The sequence below is a fragment of the Micropterus salmoides genome, unplaced genomic scaffold (assembly GCF_014851395.1).
Source record: "Micropterus salmoides isolate LMB-PRFRI ecotype aquatic unplaced genomic scaffold, ASM1485139v1 Ms_hic_scaffold_3193, whole genome shotgun sequence".
NCBI lineage: Eukaryota > Metazoa > Chordata > Actinopteri > Centrarchiformes > Centrarchidae > Micropterus > Micropterus salmoides.
In genome coordinates this window covers 233-25000 of record NW_024042477.1, presented here as the reverse complement: position 1 = coordinate 25000, position 24768 = coordinate 233, and the positions used below count along the sequence as shown (strand labels likewise).

The 24768-nt window shown below is 42.3% G+C and overlaps 3 protein-coding genes across 4 annotated transcripts; 1 reads left to right on the top strand and 2 right to left on the bottom strand.

Annotated features, from left to right (window-relative positions):
* Nucleotides 1–4783, bottom strand: exosc9 (exosome component 9; the record flags this gene model as incomplete). The annotated part of the gene is given in 12 exon segments (XM_038694590.1): nucleotides 1–114; nucleotides 367–445; nucleotides 703–887; nucleotides 1007–1153; nucleotides 1250–1338; nucleotides 1533–1665; nucleotides 2216–2298; nucleotides 2622–2759; nucleotides 2850–2952; nucleotides 3201–3320; nucleotides 4160–4254; nucleotides 4613–4783. Coding segments are annotated over 12 exon segments (1299 nt in total). The 5' UTR covers nucleotides 4679–4783.
* Nucleotides 4784–5474: 691 nt separating this feature from the next.
* On the top strand, nucleotides 5475–15110 carry clgn (calmegin). Its single transcript, XM_038694587.1, has 15 exons — nucleotides 5475–5687; nucleotides 7511–7782; nucleotides 7937–8010; nucleotides 8221–8279; nucleotides 8660–8801; nucleotides 8959–9040; nucleotides 9169–9361; nucleotides 9469–9658; nucleotides 9775–9888; nucleotides 9975–10131; nucleotides 10907–11122; nucleotides 11260–11376; nucleotides 11494–11638; nucleotides 11749–11924; nucleotides 13658–15110. The coding sequence occupies exons 2-15, from the start codon at nucleotides 7513–7515 to the stop codon at nucleotides 13730–13732; spliced, it is 2010 nt and encodes a 669-aa protein (XP_038550515.1). The 5' UTR covers nucleotides 5475–5687; nucleotides 7511–7512; the 3' UTR covers nucleotides 13733–15110.
* Nucleotides 15111–15231: 121 nt separating this feature from the next.
* On the bottom strand, nucleotides 15232–23824 carry scoca (short coiled-coil protein a). Of its 2 annotated transcripts, none has more exons than XM_038694588.1 (4): nucleotides 23630–23824; nucleotides 18602–18673; nucleotides 18401–18481; nucleotides 15232–17001 (listed from the first exon to the last, which is right to left on the bottom strand). In XM_038694588.1, exons 1-4 carry the CDS (start codon nucleotides 23691–23693, stop codon nucleotides 16859–16861), a joined length of 360 nt encoding a protein of 119 aa, XP_038550516.1. In that variant the 5' UTR covers nucleotides 23694–23824; the 3' UTR covers nucleotides 15232–16858. The 2 variants fall into 2 exon arrangements, with proteins under 2 accessions (XP_038550516.1, XP_038550517.1); XM_038694589.1 differs by lacking the exon at nucleotides 23630–23824 and adding an exon at nucleotides 20650–20804.
* Nucleotides 23825–24768: the final 944 nt, after the last annotated feature.

Sequence of the window (24768 nt, the reverse complement as noted above, 5' to 3'; positions counted from 1 at the left end):
GAGTCTTTATTTTGCAGAGGTGCTGCAGTTGGTCTGCAGGGATCCTTCTTTCATTACTTCCGTCTTTTCTTTGATGTTGCTGCCCCCTTGTGCTGCGAACTGGATCCTGTATTTCTGAGAGCAAGAAAAAAAAGATGTTTATTTCAGTTTCTGTCTGATTGCTTAGGCACCAATTTTGAAACTATAAGGCTGTTTTTGCAAAACTCTACACACTAACCACAAAAAACATCGGTCAGATCTTGCAAAACAATTCTTGCAACACTCGTCAAAATTGTGTATTTGCATCAATACAGTAAACACACCATCATTGAATAAAGCACACAAAGCAGCAACTACCCAATGATAAGTAAAATGAAAAACACCTACTTAGGAGCTTTGTCTGGTGTCTCCGGATGAAGTATGACCACATCCTCCTCTTCACTGTCAGATATCTCAACCACATCTTCTGTAAGTCAAAACAAATTCCCACTTTATGATTTTAAGCTATTCAAAAGAAAACATGCTCATAGAATCATCATTTACTACCTAAGGTTACATAATGTTTGGCCTTGTGCTGGTTTGACATCTAATTCCTGCCTATTCTTTTGCTTTCTTTTATAAACGACTTGTATGCAAGATGCTGCTTTCCTGTCTGTTTCTTTAGAAACTGAAACCTGTAGAAAGTCTACTTTATATTAAGATTGAAAAAAAAAATTCAATAACCTCTTCCGCTCTCCTCCTTTTCATGCTGTTCCTCTTCCATCTCTGTTACTTTATCCTCCTGTTCGTTAACACTGTTGTCATTTTCCTCCTCTTCCTCTTCATCATCCTCCTCCAGTCCCCAGGTGTTCTGCAGCCCCTGCCCTACTTGACCCACCCCTGGGACGGGCACCACTGGGGAAGGCACCCTGGTATGAATGGTTAAGGAGCCACAGTGAACATGATCTGGCAACGTGACAGATAAAAAAGGGACAAAGACACATTCTCTTGGTAGACGCCGTTATCATTCAGGCTCTGTAAAAGATACGTCTGAGGCGGGGTCTCGGCTTTCCGGACTATGTCGTTGGCTCTGTCTGTCACATCTGTCATCTCCACTGGAGTCTCGTCCATTTTCAGTGCTGTGATTCGCTCCTGAGGCAAAGACTCTGCAAAACCACACCTACCCCCCGCCTTCCTGGAAATGAAAAAATGTTCTTATTTATCAACTCATGACAACACCTGGAGTTCAAAATGACCACTCGCTTAGTAGTGTGGTGATGTTACTGCTCACCTTGCTTTCTTGTCATTCTCCAGGGCTTTGCTGATGAGTTCTGTGATTTCGGACACTTTGACGCTGGCTATTTTACTGCATCTCATAACCTTCAACACCGCACACAAAAAAAAAAGAAATTGGTGATAATATATGTAGGGTGTTACTCTTACAGGATAACTACAGTGTTTATATTCAACCTGTGAGTGTTCAGGAGAGCAGCTCTACAGGAAAGTGTTTTTAAAATAATTGATCTTTCTGGCTGCAAAACTAAGATAACAACTGCAAGATTATCTGGGTTCACCTGCTCTTTAAGCAACATGATGCCGCCACTGGACTGGATGGAGCAGATTTCTCTGTGTTTGTTCATGGCGATCATCAGCAACCCGTCCATCACACGCTCCTCCCGCTCACAGGGGTCCACCAGCAGATAGGTCCTGCAGAGCAAACAGGAAGGAGGTTAGGTAAGGTGAATCTTTATTATCCCCAAGAGGCAATTAGTTGCACAGCCAGCAGTGCAATCATCATGTTCAAACAACACATAAACCATTCACACACAAAAAACAACAATGTAAATAAATTACTCACTGCTGTTTAGAAGACTAATATAAGCAGATGAGTTTTTAAATCTATTGTTCCTGTACCTTGGTAGGTTATACAGTATCTCATAAAAGTGAGTACAACCCTCGCATTTTTGTAAATATTTAATTGTATCTTTTCATGTGACAACACTGAAGAAATGACACTTTGCCACAATGTAAAGTAGTGAGTGTACAGCTTGCATAACAGTGTAAATTTGCTGTCCCCTCAAAATAACACATCACACAGCCATTAATGTCTAAACCGCTGACAACAAAAGTGAGTACACCCCTAAGTTAAAATGTCCACACGGTTAAATTAACAGGGAGTCCTTCAAAATAAAAATCTTAGCATTTTGGTACACTGCAATTTTTAGAAAATGTCTTGTACTCAAACGTGCCGTCTTACCCTTGTTGGAAGAACGCGAAGCTGACACTGATGGGCATGTGGTAGATACTCAGAGGAATAGGGTCTCTCTCCTCCGGACTGTACTAAAGGAGCACAGGAATAAATATAAAATTACAACCAACACAAAGAGAGATGTTAAAACCGTTCTGACATGAGTAAAAATGTAAAATCTGTGGTGCAACGTAGTGTTTTTGTTTTAACAATAAAAAGATGTGTTGACACTGAAATTAAACAGCATTAATGATTAACCAGTGGTCACTTGGAGCAAAGCAGGAAAGTCCTACATTATATCCTCTGTAAGTGTCATCAATTAATTTCAGGTAACAGAGCAGTTTGGGGCATCAGGCGTCTCCCAGTAGATTCACTGAGGCAGAGACGACACCTGGCGTGTTTGTTGCTGACTCACCACTGTGACGTCCTCTCCCTGGATGCCGACATCAGGGCGCCTGAAGTGGCTCAGAGCGGTAATAGCAGCAATGCTAGCAGCATCCATCAGGTTCCCGTCATGATTCAGCATGTGAACATCCACCCTGATCTGCCACACCTGAACACAGAGACACACATCACCACCATCTCACTAAATATATGGTTCTTTTCTGTTTTCTGTTTTCTGTTTTGTGTGTGTGTGTTTTACCTTTTCCCCAGACACCACACACAGGGACTCGGTATCAATGCACTTGGAGTTCCTCAAGCATCTCTCCAGCTGCCTGTTTAGCTTCACTGACAACTCAGACTGTCTGGAGAGAAATAAAAACCCCACAGAGGATTTACACTCGGCACAAACAAACACACAAAATAAAAAAAAAGACTAAATGAACCACTTTTCAGACTTCTAGTCTAATACACTGTGGGGAAAAAGCTAAAATTTTATAATGTGACGAGAAACGTTAGCACTGACCAAGAGGGAATGTGTAACCTATAATCTGTCAGATGTATTAGCAGAAAAGAATATACAGACATCATCTCTTTAGGCTTCTTTTCTCACCTGCCCTGTTCAAATGCTGGTGAGGCCATAGGTGACAGCTCGATGTTGAAGAACATGATCCCCTCGTTTGGTCGACTCTCTTTAGGACACACCAGCTCACATGACACCTGGGCCATGACCCTGTAGAGTGCAGCACATTGATATTCCATTATCACAAAAAAATAAAACACAAAATGTTTCATATGAATTTCGGTGCATTACATGGGTTCCCTTTTGACTCTGCACAACATCAGTGCTTGTTTGAGAGGCTTCCCTCCACGGACCCTTTGAGAAGTCCATATCTACAAACTCATGCCGTGAAGACAAGCAAAGTTCATCAACCCAATGCTTTCAAAGATTCCAGCTTTGTCATGCAAAGTTCTACAGTAAATACTTATCAGCAGGGCTGGACGAAATGGCCAAAAATGTTATCACGATAAAAAAAAGTTTCATATCTTTTGATATCAATAATTATCACAATAAGTATCAAATCGTTATTTCTTCCGAGTTTAAAGGCTGATTTTTGCTCCCGAGTGAAAGTTGAGGAAACCTGATGGTTAATTGTGCTTTAAACTTTTCTTCATGGTCAACACTTGAAGCCAAACAGTCGATCACTTCACCAATCTGAGGTAGAACATTCAATTATGATAAAATCTTTGTCAACAAATGTGCATGAGTAAAATTAAGTAATAGCTTTTTTCAGTCCTTTTTCCTCAACAAAATAAACATCTTAATTAAAAATTAAGTCCTAATTAGTTTTGATGAAAATCAAACATTTGCTATATTGTTATTTAAACTAAATATTGCAATAATTATTGTTATTGTTTTATTGTCCAGCCCTACTTTTCAGATGGATTCAGAAACATCTTAATTGTGAATATTTACAGGAAAAAAAGTTACAGCTAACTCTGAGTTGAATTAAGGAAAATTTAGGGGAAGATTTACAAGGAAGATACATTCATGTCTGGGCAGGGTTTCACCTGGTTTTCCCCAGATCCACAAAGCAGCATCCATAGTCGGTCCCAAACGTGATCTTCATCTTTCTGTAGTCGTAGGTCTGTCGTCCATCCAGGCGCTGCAGGGAGAAGACAGGTGAAACTCGAGCACTCCCACAAAATATCACTTTTTAGGGACTACTATGGGAATTAGGGGACATGGACGAGACTTCCCCCAAAGCCCAAAGTCCATGAACCACAGCTATGTAAAGATAGTGAACCCTTTCCATTTACAACTACTGAAGACTGGCTAAGTGAAGTGTTTGGGAACAGCAGAGACGTTGTATATAAGGGCTTTGGTAATAGTCTATCTTGAATGAATTACAGATAAATATTTTTTATTCTGTATCAGTCAGTAACATTAATCTCTGCAGCAGTTTTATATTTTATCAGTTTTAACTTACATAAAGTGGACACAATGTTCAGAAACCAGCTCACCTTTTTCTCTTCGATGGCTTTGAGCAAGAAATCCCGCTCACAGTTAGACAACGGCGTGTCCTTCATTCTGCGGGATTTATCTGGCTGTAGTTAGAGTTCAATAATTTAATTCTACTAATTCTTATAACTGCACTTCCACTGGCATGTGGCCGCCATCAACTTTGTCTGAACTCTACCCCGGAAGTGCTATGGTTTTCCATATTAAAACCGGGGGGGAATATTTGTCTTTATTTGACTTGTTTAGAAGTGTTATGTTATGTTAGCCTATTTTTTTTAGTTTATTTGTTATGAACCAGGTCTTTGTTGGCACTGTGTTATGGGAGCATATGTTGAAGAATTGACTGAAAATACGCTTTTACTTTGAAATCCTAATGCAGAGTGAATTCCTGATGCCTTTAAGTGCTCCTCAAAAGCTCAGAATTTGGGACAAACGAAGTTGTAAATAGAAGACGTATTTTTGAGGAATTTTGAAATATAAATGCATATCACGCTTTTATGTGCTTTTGTTTGTACACCAGCAGAATGGATCCCGTAGCTAAGGTATTTTGTGGTGGCTGTATTTTGGAAGTCAATCGGCACACTGCCATTTTTGTACTGAGCATCGTGGATAGTTATCAAAACAACTCTACACAATAAATATAGAAATTACAGTTAAAGTTGTGGGGAAAGTATTGCAGCCGTGATTGGCAGTATTAGTAGAAACGGAAGAGTATCGGAAATACTGAAGCCAAAAGCCTCTAGTCATGCTGTCAACAGCTCGGAGTCGCTCTCGTCTCCTATTATTTGTTACAACTGCCGGTGGCACTTGAAGGCACCATTCACGCTCTCCATCTGCGCGGAGTGCGCATGCTCGTTTGTAGGGACGCTGTCATCTACCGCGCACCGTTATCCGGGCCAAGTTGTCATCTACGTTTCATCTTCTCCAGCAGACAACCGTGTTTTTCCCAACCGTACACGGCGGGCCTCGGTGACACTTAGGTGCGGGACAAACGCTCAAGACACTTCCTCTATTTTTCCAGAGCGGAGAAGCAGCTTTTATCGAGGAATTTTCTCTGCAATTACAAGAAGGCGCAAGGTTTGTTTGCGTGCGCTCATTCATTCTCCTCAGCCCTCCCTGAGCGACATCACCGCTAATTTAACAAGCTAACCGATGCTATCCAATCATTACTGCAGTCTGACAAGACCGTTTACTATAAAAATACATTTTTAGCCGTTTGTTTTTTTAACGCCGTAACATGTTTAATTGTTGGGTTCCTTCTTTAAGCCCATTAGTTTACTAGCTAAGCTTATGTTATGCTAACGTTTGCTGTTTGTGATTGGCGCGCCGTGCAGCTAGCTAGCTAGAGGAGCAGGTGCTGCAGCCAGAGCCATTCATCTGAAAGAGTTTGGATATTGCAGTGTTAGATGGCAGCCATGTTAGCTCCAAAACCCTGTCCTGTGACATGTTCTCTTTATTTCCTATATCTGTTTTACTAATGAGCTTCAGCTACATAGTGATACAAATAATAAAAGAGCTTGTTGGCACTGTTTAATTTAAACTGGGGGCTGGTGAGGGATGTTAGCACAGTACACTTGGGCTATAACTGTGATAAATAGGAGGACTGAAGCTTAAGGGGAAATAGAGTTGGCTGTGGTAGCTGACATCTACACAGGTTAGCTAGTTGATTTTGTTAGGTAAGTCAGGGAATGGCCTGTCTGGGACGTTTAACCCACACACTGGAGATAAAAGAAATTGTTTTAACTAACGTTACACTTGGCCAGTAATGATGAGAGTGTTTTAATGGATGTGGGGTTAAGATGACTTATCACAGTCGGTGGAAGCTGTCTAGACAAACCTGGTTATACTTTGGCCACAATTACATGCATTCTCCAATGTGTTGTACATGTTTTGTGTGTTCACATCAGAATCCATTTTTTTCCCCCCCAGTCATCTCTTCCTGCTGTGTGATGTGGCCAAAATTCTTTACAAACTGTTGCATTGCTTGCGTTCAGACCAAAGATCAATAAATGAGCAGCATCTTGACGCTTTTCAAGATGAGATGACCCTTAATAGCGTTCCCTGTTCATCATCTCTCTCATGTTTATCAGAATCCTTTTGATCCTCCTGCGCTCTGATGTTAGCAAACAGAACAACAGCAGTATGGGAATTAAAGTTAATTAGGAATAAATGAAAGCGTGCTACTGGGCTGCCTGCAGTGATTCATGTCAATTCCTGCTGCTCACAACAAGTGTGAGCAGGTGTGGCCGCTTCAATAAGAGGTCATTGAAGCTGTTGTATGGCGTAACAGATCTCTGAGTTTCACCATTATTCAGCAGAGCATCTGTCAAGGCTTGAAATGCATATTAGGACACACACAAAGAGTCCAAATGAGGACCAGTAAGGATGTTTGGGGAAGAAGACATATTGTAAATCCAAAGATGCTAGTTGTATGCTACAGATTTGAATGTTTGAATGTTTTTGGCATCTGTGTAGAAGGAGTCTGTAGTCAGAATTTATCTGGTGCACAGATAAGACAACAACAAAGGAGGAGTAGACTTTAAAGTTTTTTTAAGGAAGTAGTGTGACAAACGTGAGAAGGATCTGAGGACACAGGCCTCTAATGTGACCTTTTCCTCTAACCCTCATCTCTCCTTCCCTTTACGTACTTGTGTTATCTATTTATATAATTGACACACACACCCCTCCCCCCATGTGCTCACACACACACACCCCATTGCTCTCCATAAATAACATCTATCTCACTCACACCTGCCTTTTCTTCCCATCCCCCTCCCTCCTCCTCCCATACCGCACCCTCCTCACTGTGCTACTCACACTATGGTCATCTCTGATACCCTTATCTCACACTCATCCTCTTACTGTCGGCCTCCACCCTACCCCCCATTTCTAACCTCTAGAGATGAAGTTGGACAGGGGTTGGATGTGGTGCATGCTGCTCCTGTCCTACCTGGCTGTGGCAGCCGTGGCGTGCCAGGAGAAGCAGCTGGAGGGTGATGTTTCAGACGTCAGTGAAGATATGGGCCTGGATGAGGAGGAATTAAAGGTTTTGATGGCAGAAGAGGACGAGGAGGATCAGGAGGAGGAGGCGACGGTGATGGATGAAGACCACTCTGATGAGACAGACACAGCAAGTGGGAAGGCTGGAACAGATGCAAATGTCTCCTTCCAGGTCGGGAATGAGTCATAGGTCAAGTAAAACTGAAATATATCAAAGCTGGTAAAATCAATAAAATTTAAGAAAGATTATCTTGACAGTTGAAAGGTCTAGATTAACGGAAATTGACCTGCAGATCGACTTCTAATTTATATTTTTTGTTCCCCAGGTAACATACAAGACTCCTGTTCCCACTGGAGATGTCTACTTTGCAGAGACGTTTGATGATGGATCACTGGACAGGTATAGCCTAAAAATATAGGCTATAATATAGGCTACCACCAAGTGCCACTGAAAATACAGCGTAAATATTCGATGCGTGCAAGGATACGTGAGCCTCCGATGGTGCTGAGTGACCAGGATAACTTGCACTGTCAATGGTGGTAATGTATTTGTATGTGTTCACCTTTTCTTGTGTGGAAGCTAAGCATTGTGGGATGCTGATCTCCACAGATGGCAGCTGTCAAAGACAGTGAAGGGGGATGCAGATGACGAAATCGCCAAATATGACGGTTTGTTGCTTTTTTTCCCGTTCTGCTAATCTAGATGTGTGTGTACGAGCGTTTGTACAGAGGCACAACTTGCTGTTCTTATCTTTACCTCTCACAGACTCTATTTTCTCATGTATGATGCTAAAAAGAGAGGTATTTACAACGCTGGGGCTTATTTTTATAGTGTGGGCCACGATGCCTGTTAGTTATGATATGATTTGACATGGCAGCGTAATTGCTGAGATATAAGGTCACAGCGACGTTCTGTTGACTACACTGAAGCAGAGATTGTGCAACCGCACACCCCAGCAATTCAGCTGTTAAGTAAAATTGTATTATAACCCATGAGAATAAAACCCAGGTTGCTGAACATCCGTCCCTCTCTTCCTCGCCGGCTGTAGGGAAGTGGGCTGTGGAGCAGCTGAAGGAGAACAAAATTCCAGGAGACCAGGGACTGGTGCTCAAGTCCAGGGCCAAACACCACGCAATCGCCGCAATGATGGACAAACCCTTTGTGTTCCAGGATGAACCTCTGGTCGTACAGTGAGTTCAAACACACACACGTTACACTTTCATTTTAGTTCATGCAAGTGGACTTTTACTATCAGCTACAGTGGTTAGTGGATGTATAAGTGTGTGACTAAAATCTGTGTAATGTAACAAAGACTTGTTTAATTGTTTTGTTGTGTTCTGGTTGCAGGTATGAGGTGAATTTCCAGGATGGTATCGACTGTGGTGGGGCGTACATCAAACTGCTGTCAGATACTGACGATCTCACTCTGGTTGGTACACATGTTGTCCTCTGCCTTACTCCATTTATAATGTGTAAAGTTTTGATTTGCACTGTAAAATGGCAGCAGCAGCACGTATACGCCATTTGATGGGCACTTCTTCTTCTTCTGCGCTGCAGGAGCAATTCCAAGACCGTACACCCTACACCATCATGTTTGGACCAGACAAGTGTGGCGAGGACTACAAGCTGCACTTCATCTTTCGCCACCAGAATCCCCTGAACAAAGACTTGGAGGAGAAGCATGCCAAGAGGGCCGACGTCGACCTCAAGAAGTTTTACACTGACAAGAAGACTCACCTGTACACTTTGGGTAGAGAGACAATTTAGAATTAAATTTTTATATCTTGTCTAAATGTATCTTTTATATGTAATGCTTTAGTGCCACACTGAAGCAGAATAATGTTTCCCTGTTGTCAGTCCTGAACCCAGACAACAGCTACGAGATGTTCATTGACCAGTCCAGCGTGAGCCGCGGCAGCCTGCTGCATGACGTGATCCCTCCAGTCAACCCACCCAAAGAGATCGATGACCCAAATGACTCCAAGCCCGAGGACTGGGACGAGAGGGCCAAGATTCCTGACCCTGAGGCCGTCAAGCCTGATGACTGGTGACCACACCCCCCCATGCTAGTAGACAGTACAGATTAGTTGCAGAACATGTTTAAACGTTAGGGCCTCAGTGACCTAGTCATCAGTAACAAACATGGACGTGTATGTTCGGCAGGGATGAAGATGCTCCAGCGAAGATTGAGGACCCCGACGCTCTGAAGCCAGAGGGCTGGCTGGACGACGAACCGGAGTTTGTCCCAGACCCTAACGCTGAAAAACCAGAAGACTGGTAAACAAACGCATTCACCACAGGTCCACCCAAATGATTTTACAGTAAGGAACGGATCCAGACTGACAGCTCTCCTCTGTGCGCAGGGACGAGGAGATGGATGGAGAGTGGGAAGCCCCGCAGATTCCCAACCCAGCCTGTGAGACGGCCCCTGGCTGTGGGGAGTGGAAACGGCCCAAGATCAACAACCCTCAGTACAAGGGCAAGTGGAAAGCCCCTCTGGTGGACAATCCCAACTATCAGGTAACTATAACAAACCCAATACAGTGGAAACCTCTGTCTGGGTCAAATTATCACTTCAAGTGGATGATTATCATAAACATATTTTATTTTTTTCTCATGAGAATTTCCATCTACTTGACATTTGTATATTTATTACATGAATATAAAGTAATAAAAATGACAGAACAGCTGTTTTAAACACTTCTGAAATCACTTAAATTACTGTACTGTGTATAATTCAAAAACACTATACAGCCATACAGTACATAAAATAAATCTTGCTGTAGTTCAAATTATTATTAGGCTATAGCCTGAAACAGTATTGTAATGTACTACATTTATAACATTTTTAACAGCCTGACAATAAACTGTAGGCTATCAATGCCAAACTGGTAGCTGAGTTTGAAGACAAACGTATTCATAAAATATTCAGGTATGTTGACATGGATAAAAGGGCCGTTAATAATGAATGATTAATATAAGCTAATTATTACTGGGGTTGATCTCTGTAACTGATCACTATAAGCAGTTTTCACCGTATAACCAAACCGAGCTGTTTTTGACATTTTAGAGCTGTACATCGCTACATGGGTCAGAAAAATCTAACTTTCACACTGATCAGTCAATTACTCTTTTATTTACTGTTCTAGTTGCGTACTCAGCCACTTACACTTTACGCGTTACACGCAGCACCTCTAACCTGTCCTGTTAGAGATGCTGTATGTTGTTGCACCAGCTGAAACCATGTTGTCATCTCTTCCTAACTCTTGTTTTCCTTCACATTCTTCTTTCCAAGGGAGTCTGGAAGCCACGGAAGACCATTAACCCGGACTATTTTGAGGACCTGCAGCCGTTCAGGATGACACCTTTCAAGGCTGTGGGCTTGGAGTTGTGGTCCATGACCTCAGATATCTACTTTGACAACTTCATTATCACCTCTCACAAGGAGGTGGCTGACCGCTGGGCCGCTGACAGCTGGGGGCTGAAGAAACTGGTGGCCAGCGCTAACGAGGTCAGTGTGATGCTTTGTAAGGGCAACAGGAACATAGACCCTTAACGTTGCCACTATGTGCATATAATTTACCACTGGGCTGTCAGTTTGTGCCAGGGAAAGGGCTCACTACTTTTCTCACCCTTTAATCCCACCAGCCGGGGATTTTTGCTCAGCTGATGATAGCAGCAGAAGAACGACCGTGGCTCTGGGTGATCTACATACTGACAGTCGGTCTGCCTGTAGGCCTGGCTGTGCTCTTCTGCTGGCCAAAGGTACGATGCACCCAATGAGTCATTTATTTATCATGTTTCTGATCCCCCATTTATGCTGGAGCACACGCAGAAAACCCTCCAAACCGGACTGTGATCCCATCCCCTTTTGTGTCCTAGAAATCAGATGACGACTACGTGTACAAGAAAGTGGATCTTCCCCGGGCTGATGTAGAAGAGGAAGAGGGGGATGAAGAAGAAGAGAAGGCAGCAGCAGATGAGGAAGACAAAGCAGCTGAGGCTACAGAAGGCACACCAGCTGGAGGTTAGAGGGTCAAACACAGGACACACTCTTCTGTTGGTGCTGTATTGAGTATTGAGTACTTTTAATGCTTTGTCCTTACTGTCATCACCTTTTACTCTCCCTCTCCAAAGCAACAGAAGAAGCTGAGGAGGAAGAGGAGGAGGAGGAAGAGGAGGAGGACGGAGCCGATGCGGGAGATGACAATCTAGAGGGGGATGATGACGAGGAGGAAGAGGAAGAGGGGGAGGATGAAGAGGAGGAGGGAGAAGAGGAAAGCAAAGCTCCTGAGAGAACATTAGAAGATGAGGTTGGTGTTCTCACCTGCACAGCAGCATGAGCTGATGGCGTCGGTACATATCTGAGGTTCCTACACGCCCTGGGAATGAATACCTTAGGTTCATCTTACCTTGATCTTTAAAAGGTTCCACATTATCCAATATTAATCCGCCACAGGATGATAACAGTGTCACACACGTGTGATGTTTGTAATAGTTGAAGTTGAATTCTAATTTTTAGACAAGTCAACTCCAGACTGAAACACTTTCTCCATTTTTCTCCCTCAGTAACAAAGTGTATTCATAGTTTTCAGTCACGGGACATATGCGACGTGACCTGGAGGGCAAAACAGACCAAGATAGCGTCTCACACCGGACTCCCTCGTAGAGATGCCGCAAAAGCCGTTCAATTTTATTCACCTCCCAACTCAAGAAAAAGACAGATATGGACAAACTGCAAGTGTTGGGCACTTGCGATCCATATACAGTACCCACTGCCTTATTTCCGGCGTTAAAAACCACCAGGTCCCAACCAGCGCTCGACTGCGGTAATGTTTACATTTACCTTGTAGGGAATCCCTCACCTAACACAGATCAGGCTTGTCTCCTCGTCACTTAGTGCATCCGTAAGCACAACAACCAACCAGGCAACGCAAAAGTAACAAACTTCAAACTTCAAACTCAAAGTTAGTGCATAACTTGCTTCCTGGTCGGCGGGCAGCGGAAAATAATGTCTTTTTTGCCCTCACATGGCGCATTTTCCTTGGAATGTGACGTCACGTGAAAACTATGAATCGCCAACGCAAACCTTCGTAGATAAAACTGACATAATAAAATAAGACAATGTATATGCTTACTGGAACTATATGTAAAGACTTAGTTTTTTTTGTTTAAAAAAATAAAGTCAGGGTTAAGCTCAAATGTCCACTTATGGTAAGTGAAAGATCAAAATTCTATCAATATTGATAATAGTGTCAATAGAGGATCCTTGTCACATTAGATCATGTTCACAATCATCAACTGATCAGTTAAAAGAATTTACACAATACACATATTTGTTATGTCGTGTGTTTTATCATGCATGTGATAAAGTAATTAACAGAAACTAGTAAAAACAAATGCTTAATGTTTGTGGTAATGAAAATGTATCTAGAAGTAACCTATTGATGATCACTACATGAATCGTGATGTGTGGCTTTCTCCTACGTGAGCACATTAGTCACTTTTTTTATTCTCAGCATCTGTGTCATTATTGGTTAATTAGATTTTACTTGGTATGGGATGAAAACCCGTAGTTATAATTCATATGATCTACACTCAAGATTGAATACGTTGCGTTTCTAAGGTTGTTTAACGTTTCTTGGTGGAGTACTGTTAAACGGCACTATCATTTATTCGTTCATATTGTCAGAGTAATGGTTAGCCTGCCTGCAGACAACACACTGAACAGGATCATTCACTCACCTCCCTTGTGTTTAGTCTATTTCACATCTCTGACACTGTGTCCTTGTCCTAGTGAGAAGGATGCATGGTCAGGGAGTCTGGCTGCTCTTGCTTTCACCTCCAGTGATTCCACTTTCAAGAATGGTCATGTTTTTTTTTTTTATTATACCTGGCATTTTAAAATGTCTTCCTGTGAGATGGGGCTAACTGCACTATTGTTAACATGTTGGTCATTTGACAAAGGCAGGAGTGATGTTTTATGTCTCATCCATTTAATTTGGTTTCTTCTTGCTCTTTATTTCATTCACATTCGGGCCGGCAGCCGAAGGAAGGAGGAGACGTCGCCAAAGAGAGCCACAAACAAGCTGTGAGAAAGAGGAGGGTACGGAAAGACTGAAGAGCTGAACCCCACGCCTACTGTCTCCTTTCTCCCCCGATGCGGAGGAGGTGGAAGGGCCGACTTTGCTGCTGCTCCCCCCCACTCCGAGCAGAGCAGCACGTATTTCCTCCAAACCACCTGGTAGCCTGCAGTCACCCCGGCTGCCCCATCCACGTCTCCTCAATCTTGCAGCAACACTCATCACAGGTCCGCAGTCACCCAAACCACCCCCCTACATCAACCCCACTCTCCTCCCGTCTGTCCCTCCCCGCTCAATGAACTACCAAATGAATCCCCTGGAGATTTTGTGCATTTAGCCGGTTTCCCTCCTCCTCCATCCTGAGCTTCCACACTTCCTCCATCCTTCTTCTCTCCTCTAAGCCACGGCTGTGAAAATGCCTGTCAGCCTAAAAAATCCCTGCCTCTTCCACCTCTGTTCCTGTTCACCCCGTCTCCGCTGTCAGTCTTCTCTCTGAATATTTGCCATCACAGATCTACCAGTCAGATCTACTCCTCTGAGAGTGAAGGCAGCAGAGAGCGTCTGCGCTAGTGTCAACTCCAGGCGTTCATAACATTTTACAGCATATTATAGGGGCCACATCTCAGAAGTTAAGCCTTTTATTCTCTTAGTTTTAAAGAACGTGTTCGAGGAGACAGTTTGACAAAGTTCCTTCCTTGTTTGAAATTGTTTGGGTTTCGAGAACAGGCCAGGAGGAGAGGACGCCAGGCTGCGAGGTGATGCTGTTTGACGTGTTACTGCGGTGGCAGGACATTTCAGCTTACACGTCGCCTCAGCTTAGGTTGAAGTTTACCTCTTTAAAAAGTGGATGTTCTGTTTAGAGTTTAGGTAGTTTGTAAGGAGAATCAGTTCCTTTTTGGGTGTTTTTTACTAAGTTATAGCAATTTAAGAATTGAGGATTAGCACTGATAACCCTATTAATTGGTTTGTTTTACGCCAGTATGAAAGATTTAATCATGCAGTGTTTTGAGTGACTTCAAGCAGTTTTCTTAAATATAAGCCCCAGATATGCTTATTCTGAATCTAAATCTGTTTATTACACTTAGTAAAGTTTATGATCAAAACACTGACTGTCAGCGCTTGCAGCAAAAATGGTAACTTTGAAAGCCTTGGTCATTTGTTGTCAATAAGACTGACTAGATGTGTGGGTTTCTGCGGGGTAATAAACCAGTCAGTACACAGCAGTGCTTTCCTAGAACATGTAGACTAGCTGGAAAGACATGGATGCTAATTTATTTGTTTTATATTATTGTCTCAAGCTTTTGTAGTTCATGTTCTTGCCAGATGCTGGCAGATATCACCGTTTACATTTGTTTGCAAGTTGTACATTGCTCTTGAAAATAAAACAATTTAATAAAAAAAAAACATTTGTTAGAAGTCTGATTAAATGAGGTGCATTATTCATTTGAATGTGATTTTGATTTCTTTTCTCTTGCTCTCGTCATCTCTTGACAGATAACGTAGGATTGTGTAGGTGACGAAAGACCCAGAGAAAGGAGTGGTCTTAGGTTTTTATTAAAACAAAAATGTTTAAAAGGTACAGGGTTACACAAGACAGTCGGTATTAGGGTGTGTGTAGGGCATAGTCAGCATGCCAGAAAGATATTGAAATACTACTGTACAACTGTTCAAAATGACAAAATAACAGCATAAAGTTTATAGCCTCCTATATTACCAATTCCTCCCTTTCAAACACCACCTGATGTTTACACATGCATTACTGCTTTCCAGATATTATTGAACTGGACACTTGAGTTTAAAAAGGGAATCCAAATTTGTTTATTACAATAAGTTTCATCTCCTCCTACCATACTCAGTCCTTTCTTCTTCTCTTTATCTGAGGCAGCCTTGGGGGACACACCCTCCACTCCTGCTGTACAATGAGGACATCAGCACATTTACAGTAAAACTCCTCCTCTGGCGGGTGATGTAGTCCAGGCCCGGCCAAATGGATCAATAGCACTCAGGGCCTCTTTACTGCTTTTGGTCTTGCAGTTAAAAGGGGGAGAGCATGTCTGCCCCCCCCGCATCTTCCTCATGTCATTCGGTCCATTAAGGCCCAAATGACGTTACTCTATAAACACACCAAATGTAATAATGCAGGGTTTGTCTGACGAAGCCCTGCTGCATTTATGACCCCTACCATTCCCTCTGTCACTCTTATGTTACATTTTGGGCCACAACACTTGAGTTTAAAGAATTACAAATACCTTTAAGCACAAAAAGAATCTTTGTGATCACTTGCAATGAAAACATCACTGATGTTAAGACCTACACTTTTATGGAGTGATAGTTTACACCTGTTAAAAAGCTCTGCTAGTTTTCAGTCTGCAATTCAGTGATTGATTTAATGACATTTCATTAGATATACTAAACTGTCAAACAGAAAGAAACCCATTTGAGATGTGTATTACTCTTAAATGCGAGCCAGTTTCCACTTTCAGTAATACCGTTTAGTTTATCAGCTTTTAAATGGAGGAATACAGTCGTGCTTTATATAAACATGGTGACTTCCAAGACCAACCAAAAACTCAGATCCAGCTGACGTAGAAAATACTTTACAAAAATAAATAATAAAATAAAACCAGTGTGGAAAATGGGGTTCTTTGTCAAACAGTATTTGTAATATTTATGGTTTGTTTACGCCCACTTTACTTGTGAGTTCGAGATGGGAACGCAGTGTCCCAAAGTTCGGAAAACCACTGAAAATCAGGAAACCAAGCAAGTAAAACAGCAGTTGTTTCCAATTATTGTACAGATACTACTTTGACAGAGAGCATTAAGAAGAAACTCAAGGTACAAATGACCCTTAACCACTTCATGTACATATTCTGATTAGTGATTAAAGGGTGATGTCTACCTCATCTGTAGTGTGGAGAGGAAGCTGCTGCAAAACAGACCTGGGCCAGACTAACATTAAATGGATCTATTTCTGAGCCAGCGGGACGGGTGAAAGTCAGTTTATTTGTTTTTTTGATTATTAAATAGTTAGTTTAGACTCAGGTAAGTGAGCGGTTACATAAAACACCCCAGGTCTGCTGAGAAAACAAACCCCTCTCCTCGTCTCCAGGGTGGGTTTCCTCTCTGCTGGCCTGGGACTTCAGCTTTACCCCCCAAAGGGTACCTCACTTCCGTTTGCTCTTGGTGTCGGTGGTCTGGAAGACGCTGGAGGCCGACATGAGATTCTCGATGTACTGACCGAGAACCTGGTTCTCAGACTTTAACTTCAGGTTCTCCTCCTTGACTGCATCGACCCGCGCTGACAAGTCTGGGACAAAGAATGGGACAGAAAGATAGGAAAACGGCAGACAATTTAGCGAATGAATAGCCAATAATACATTTCAATTCAGAAGTTCTTATTTTCTTCGCATACCACTAAATGTTACTTATTCTTATCTTAATTAATATTAAGATAAAGTGAGTCCAAACAGTTTGGATAGTTTCATCCACTAGTAGTGCAACTGAGCAGGTCTCCATTTTGTTTCTATATAATACACACACTGACTGACAGAATGTAAACATAACTTTATTTGGTTGCGGTGCCGAGACAGCTAGCAACGGGCCAGCAAAGGTTAGAAAGAAGCTGACTGCTAGCAACAGCGCTTTCTTGTGGATCCCAGGAAGAATAGCTGCCACTTATGTTGTAGCTGATGGGGATCCTAATAAACTAAACTAAACTAACACACAAGTGAACACAGGGCTGGGTCATTTCTGTGCATGCTGTTTGTGAATATGGAAAAGAGGGGAGGTGCATTAGCAAAGGACTGTATCAAGACAGCAGAGCGGCTGAGACGAGGAACAACAGAGAGGAAAGAGCACAGGGAGAAGAATCCAGTGTTTTAAAACTTCTTTCTCAAAGGGGCATTAAAGACGTATGTTTTGGTGTGTTTGGGTCTTATTTAATCCAATGTCTAAGGAAAAAAGAAAAGAAATATCAGAATGTGTGACCGCTGCTACTCAAATTTCAGACGCTTATTAATATGAATGTACAGCTACTGAGTTTCACTCGCACATTGTGCGAGAACGGTAACACGTTTATTCAGTGGGTAACACTCACCGCTGAGCTGGCACCCTGTGTCTCCTGTGTGTGTGTGTAACGAGCGAGTGGGCGAGCAAATTAGAGAGACTGAGCTGCAGAAAGTGACAGTGAAAGTTAGCGGAGGAAAATATTTAAGTAATAAAGTCTGTTGTTTCCCCAACTGCAGGAAAAGTAAAGGCGGTTAGCGCTAGCTAACATCTACCCTGTACTAGGGCTGCAACTAACGATTATTTTAGTCGACTAATCTGTTTATTGCTAATCTGCTAATTAAACCATTTAACTAATTAAATATATTTTAAGTGAATTACTGATCTCCAACACACAGCCTAACTAGCCAACATTACCATTAAGTGAACAAGGTTTTCTATTCAGAATGAACACCAGTATCAACACCAGGCTGAATAAAGGACGGGGGTGACCAGGAACAGCTGAGCCTAGTAAAGTAAATTAGGGATGCAAACTAGTCCTGTTACGCAACTTAAGAAACATCTCTTTTGGATTTTAATGTGCAAATTAAATTCTTACTAACTATCCAGAAATCACAAGGGAAAAAAAGATACATCGAGATGCATCGATAAGAAGACAGGGTAAAAATAAAATGTGTGTGTGGGTAATAGGTGTGTGTTACCTTCCAGCGTGTGCTGGAGTTCCAAAACTTGATTTATTAACCTTGTCTTCTCCTCCATCTCCACCTGGTTCTCCATGTCTCCTGAAACGGACACAAAACACGGATGTCGTTGACATACAAACGCAACACATTATCTCATTGTTATTACATGATGCAACCCTCAGACATTAACAGTTTCACAAAGTTAGTAAGCAGACGTACCATCTATGTCGCAGTTCATGATGAAAAGCTCGTTCTCCTGTTTAGAATACAGGGCTGCAGATACACTGTCCACTGTAAAAGAAAAAGAACAGAACCTGTGAGATCCTACTACTGATAATACAATGCCGTAACAGAACGGGTAGTTATCCAGCTGGCACAGATTTCTGCTATGTTTTACTTATCTGTTCATATAAACAGTAAATACTGGAGGGTCAGGGTTTCCCTGGGAAATTGTTAAAGGATAATTTTGATATTTTTAAACCTGGGCCCTATTTTCACATATTTCGTAGATACAAAAGTTTTGGAATCCGTGCGGTAGATGGCCACAAACCGCTTGCATTGGCTGCGACATATTCCTTTGGGGCAATTGTGCTCATCAAAATTACGTCCACAAAAATTGCTTCTTTAGACAGGCTCAGACTGTTATACCAGGTGTCTGACAACATCATGGAAAGGATCCCGACGAGTGACTCACGGTGACACCCTTTGTTTTTAACAAGAAAGTGAAGTCTTGCTCTGAAATCTCACGAGAGGCGAGTTGTTGCAGAAAGACGCAGATGGAAACAAGGGAGAGGAGTTTGTAAGCAAGACCTTTATACCTAAAGTTACTCCAACACAACAAACTCCTCTCTCCAACTCTGTTTCACGCTTCCATCATCCTTTTCCTGCAACAACCCGCCTGTCAGGAGATTTCAGAGCGAAAATTGTCCGAGACTTCGGTTTCTTGTTAAAAAAAAAAAAAAAAGTGACTTAATTGTCCTTTAAGTCGAGGTGGGAAGCCACCCAGATCCCTTTTGATCAAATAAGTTGATAGATGATGGCCAAAAACAATAATCACAATAGTCACGTGTTATTTCATAAAGTTGTTGTAAAGATTTATGATAGCAGAGGGGGGTCTTTGTTTCAGGCCAGGTGACCCACCTCTGCGATAAAAACAAACCCTGGGGGTGATCTATACACTTAATAATAATAATAATGGAAACTGGTGTTAATAAAAGCCTACAAATGATCACTGCAGGACATATTAGCACATTAGCTTGGATTTGCTATGCAAAGATGCTACACACAATATGTTGCAGAACATGATCCTGTCAGTCTAAGTAATTAAGCCTTGTCAGCTAAGAAATACAGGAACATTTGACAGCTGTGTTAACAGACTCTAGACAAGTTGTCCATGCCTGATGAGGGGGGGCAGCAGACACCGCACCCAGGGCGTGAGATGAGCTGCCTACTGCTGACCTGAAATGAAATGGCTGCTATGAGCCAAACACTTCTTTAGATATGAGTAGATGTGTTATTGTGTCAGTCTACTTTCTAACCATCAAATGTAAAGGCCTGGTTATATTACAGCAGCAAACAAACGAGCGACTAACGCCAAACGTTAGTGCATCAAATCTCCCATTTAGAGGCAGCGTTGCGTTTTCGGACAGACACCCTGCTGGCGGTGTGTTAAAGTCGAACTCCTCCTGCTCATCATCATCTTGTCTTTCAGGTAGATGCGACTCTGCTGTAACGATCCCTCAGGCCGATGTCTGTAAACAGAGACTGGGCCAAATCCATAACATAACGTTAGTCCGAAGGCGTGTGGGCCTCGTTCCTAAACTTGCAAATACGTTATCACATCTAGCGTTAGTATAAAGCCGTGGGTTTGTCGGTGTGGAGTCTGTCATCAACATTTTGGGCAGAAAATGGCAACAACAAAAAAAAATAAAAGAGCAGATGACGCGTCCGATAATGGATGCATCTACATAGCTTTGTACCGTTAAGCTAAATCGCTCTGTGGCTTGCTGCGCCAACGGAGTCGCAACATAACGCTATTTCAACACCAAATGCGAGCGTATGGTCTCACCGGTCTGAGCAGTTTCATGTTCAGAAGCGACTCTCTGATAAACACATTGAACGAGAGCCAACGGCCCTCCGGGGTGCTGCTAGCTGTTACAAGCTAACGGCTGCTGCTAGCTTTAGCTTCAACCGCAAACGGGAAAGCTAAAGAGATTTAGCAACTCACGTTTTTCTTTTACACAAAACATGTCGTCGTTTAGGCTCACCTAATGCAAGAAATGTCTCCTCCGTGCAGCGGAGTTACCCTTTAAACACAGACACAGAGAGGCTCTCCAGTGATGAGGAGGAGGAGGATGATGATGATGATGGCTAGACTTCACCCATCAACGCCGTCATCGCGACGTCACCACGTGTACGTGACCACGCAGGCCGACAGGGGGAGCAACTACTACTACTACTACTACACACACACACACATACATGCACACTAAACCCTCACTAACAGATGCTCAGGCATTCAGTCATTCCCCACGGTAGCAACTCACATACAGACGCAGACAGCCATAGCAGCAGTTGGCAATGAAAACCTGACCAGCAGAGTCATCCCCACCAGACCTCGGTGCGTGTGTGTTTGTGTTTTTGCATCTATCTCTCTTTCTGTCCATCTGTCTGTATGCATGCATTGAGTGGTTGCCGGCCAGTGTGAACATTAGTATATACATGTCTGTGTGTGGTATCCTTGCAGCCTGTTCGCTCTGAGAAGTCCATATGCTGCGGCTTGTTAGCCAATCCACACCCTGGGGACACTGCTGCTTCAGCCAGTAGCCTGTGTGACCAGATCTACTCCCGGCTCCATTATTTTTCTCACTATTTCTTTAGCTTTCTTGCTGTGTGTGTGTGTGTGTGTGTGTGTGTTTCCCAAACTCTCTGGGTGATATCTCTGGCTGAAAGAGACAAAACTACGTCCCAACTACTAACATTTCTAAATATGTAGCCTACTTTCCAACTCTATCTGAATGACAATTTATCAATGACAAAGCTATGAGTGAACATACAAACTATAACCAATTTGCAATTCAAGATTTCTGCAAAGGAGGTATGTTAGGAGAACTCAGTCCTCCTCTGAATAGCGGCCCCTATGGCCAATATTTATGAAAGGAACACATTGCATGATAATGATAAATGCTAAAACATAGCCTGATGTAAGAGTAGCACAAGAAGAGAGCACTCATTAAGTCAGGGAACTGACTCAGTGATGTCAATTACACAACAGAATCAATATAAAGTTTGCTAACATCAGCCACCATAAGCTAAGGGTCATATGAGACCAAGTAGCAAAACTGAGCAAGAGTGTGTTTTGTTAACTTTGTGTCTTAACTTTTTATTTGTAGGAGGAAGATTTGTTTTTTATTTTTCAAGAAATTACATACTGCAGCTTCAAAGTAGCAATAATCAATCGTTTTGTAACAATATATCAAATGACAATGTGAAAACAAGGTGACATGTGAAAGAAGTTGCTTGCAGCAATGAATTAGTCCCTTAATCTGCAGCTTTATAGCACGTTTCAGCCTATTGTCTAGTTGTCCTGTCCGCAACTTTACTTTTTGGTTTACTCTCACTTCCTGCTCAGCACCAAACAGCAGACAGACAGTTAGCAACTAGCTGGTGAACACAGTGGAACATTTAGCATCTGAAGAGCCACATATTTCCCTCCAGAGTTGACAGTGACCAAAAACAGAGCTGAAAAAGTGAATGTTGGACTTCGTCAGGTGGACGGAAACACGACTCCAAATGAAAGCAACTGTTTGCTAACAATTTCACCATTTCAACTTAAAATATTAATATGGTGAACTTGTTAGCAAACAGTGGCTTTCAAGCAGCAAACCCTGAAATGTTTTTACCAGAAAAATGGATCAAAGTTGTCGTGTCAGCTGTACTTATATAAAATGTTGTGTAGTTTAATTTATAACAAAACACATTTTATTAAGTCTTCATATGTTTTGTGTGTAAAATCTTACTTTGTAAAGTAACTAGTAAAGCAAAAGTACAATATCTCCCTCTGAGATGCAGTGGAGTAGAAGTAGAAAGTGGCATGAAAAGAAAATACTCAAGTAAAATACAAGTACCTCAAATTTGTACTTAAGTGCAGTACTTGAGGATTTAATTGCTGTCCACCATGATTTTAACAGATGCTAGGCTCTGTTGTATATGCAGCTTGATATTGTTCATTCATTTAGTAAGGACTTCAATTAGGAAAGGATTATTCCTCAGGTTAACTCATAACGTTTCTTACTCTTTACTTTAAGGTTAATGCATTTTGTCCTCATAATCAAGTTTAGGCAAAGCTGGAGAAACTAGCAAGAGACAGCTAGGTTTTGAAAGTATCCAACCAAAAATAATCCCACCCACTCCCTTCAGGCCTCCCTCTGAAGCCACTCCCCCAAAATACATGTTTCCGCGCCAGTAGGCAGGTAGGCAGGCAGGCCAGCCGCACTTATTACAGTCCAGCGACAGCCACAGATGCTGGATTCTTTCCATATTTTAGCATCTGATTTATTGATCTCTGTCTGGATGTAAAGAATTTCATCAAATATAACAACAAATGCATCAAAAAACAATAGTCTACCCTAACTTTAAAGGACAATTACTCTGTGTGTGTGCACACAAATGTCTATTATATATGCAAGTGAATACCAAAAACAAAGCATTGCAGCTTTGGAAGGAGCCACGCCTCAGTGCTGTCACAGCACAACACACCAACATAATCACTCTGGTTTTACAAGTTTGTTTGTTTGCATCTCATTGCCCTTTGTTCAGTCACATACCTATTACAACTGCTTTAACTGTCATTCAGGTGCACTGCCATTTACAACATAAAACAGAAGTAGACAATGTAATCAAATGCAGTGTAAACTGACTAACTTTACACTTGGAGAGCATGTCCAGTATATTTGAGAAGGCTGTCTTTTGCCATTTCTCCATTTAACACTCATGTAACAGAGAATTGCACATTTAAAATCATTTAAGAAGAGGATTTAGAAATGTAGAAAGTCTTGAGAGATCTCATCTAACAAGAACAAGTTACTTTACTTCTAAAATACCTTGACTGGTTCCTCGGCTACAGATAATAGGGAACTGTACTGCTGTTTGTTTTGTGTAGGCTCTATAAAGATATAAGGCGGGAAAGGGCTAACTTTTTAAAAAACAATACCAAAAGAATTGTTGAATAGTCTCCTGATGCTTTACCTGTGTCATCTACCAGAGAGATGTTAGTGAACGTCCCATCATCCTCTTCTACCTCGGCCTCCATGGCCTGAGCCTCCTTTTCCTCCTCCAGCTCGGTTTCCTTTTCTGCTGTTACCTCACAGCCTCATCTGTTAGCATCTGAGTTTTCCAGCATGTGTCTCTTTCTTTCTTTCTTTGCTCTGTCTTCTCTCTCACTCTCTTCTTGTCGTTTGACCCTGCCTCCACACACACACACACACACACACACACACACACCTGCTGCCTGAATCATTTACCCTGTCACAGTTACCTGCCCTACCTGACTGGCGGCTCAGGTTTCAGGGCTGTTATGGGAATGCGTCGCCATGGTGAGCACTGGACCACAGCAAGAGACAGACCGCCCCAGAAGGAAGACTATCTGGGGTCAAAGTTTGAGTCTGCTCATGTGAAAGGGATCCATAAAGACGGCACACACACACACACACACACGGCAGCGGAGGCACACACTTGGTCACACATTAACCTGAAAAGCAAGAGTGTGTGTTGTCAGTGAGGGCATAAATACAGTCAGACGGTCCATCTTTTTGTTTTAGCCGCTGCTGCTTTTCTTCCATTTTGCACAAAAACCAGAACATCACAAATCGCCTGACAGTATGAATCACTTCTTTGTCACGATGATTCATATTCTTTCACCTATGTGTTGACAATCAAGGAGAGTGTGTTGAGAAGGTGAAGTGGGTACTTTGAGGAAGAAATTAAGAAAATGAAAGAGAGAGAGAGAGAGAGAGAGAGAGAGAGAGAGAAGGTTGGATGATGTCGGGATAGGGAATCAGGAAGTGCGGTGGATTGCACGGATGAAGTGAGGGCAGCTATGAAGAGGATGAATGAAGAGTGTAAAGGTTGGTCCAGATGACATACTTGTGGAGGCATGGAGATGTTTTAGGAGAGATGGCAGTGGAGTCTTTAACTGTTTAACATTATCTTGGAAAGTGAGAGGGTACCTGAGGAGCGGAGAAGAAGTGTGCTGGTTCAAGAATAAGGTTGATGTGCAGAGCTGTAGTAAGTTCAGAGGTACAATGTTGAGCCAAAGCATGAAGTTATGGGAAAGAGTAGCGTGGCATAGAGGTTAAGAGGAGAGGTGATCATTAGTGAGCAGCAGT

What these genes read in the sequence shown, in the direction of transcription:
- clgn (XM_038694587.1), top strand. Translation starts at nt 7,513, where the DNA reads ATGAAGTTGGACAGGGGTTGGATGTGGTGCATGCTGCTCCTGTCCTAC. An exon ending in ATACTGACGATCTCACTCTG is followed by an intron (nt 9,041 to 9,168) that starts GTTGGTACACAT and finishes TCTGCGCTGCAG; the next exon opens with GAGCAATTCCAAGACCGTAC. An exon ending in GCCGTCAAGCCTGATGACTG is followed by an intron (nt 9,659 to 9,774) that starts GTGACCACACCC and finishes TATGTTCGGCAG; the next exon opens with GGATGAAGATGCTCCAGCGA.
- scoca (XM_038694588.1), bottom strand. Translation starts at nt 23,693, where the DNA reads ATGGAGGCCGAGGTAGAAGAGGATGATGGGACGTTCACTAACATCTCT. An exon ending in CATGAACTGCGACATAGATG is followed by an intron (nt 18,482 to 18,601) that starts GTACGTCTGCTT and finishes TGTCCGTTTCAG; the next exon opens with GAGACATGGAGAACCAGGTG. An exon ending in ACTCCAGCACACGCTGGAAG is followed by an intron (nt 17,002 to 18,400) that starts GTAACACACACC and finishes TCTTTGTCCCAG; the next exon opens with ACTTGTCAGCGCGGGTCGAT.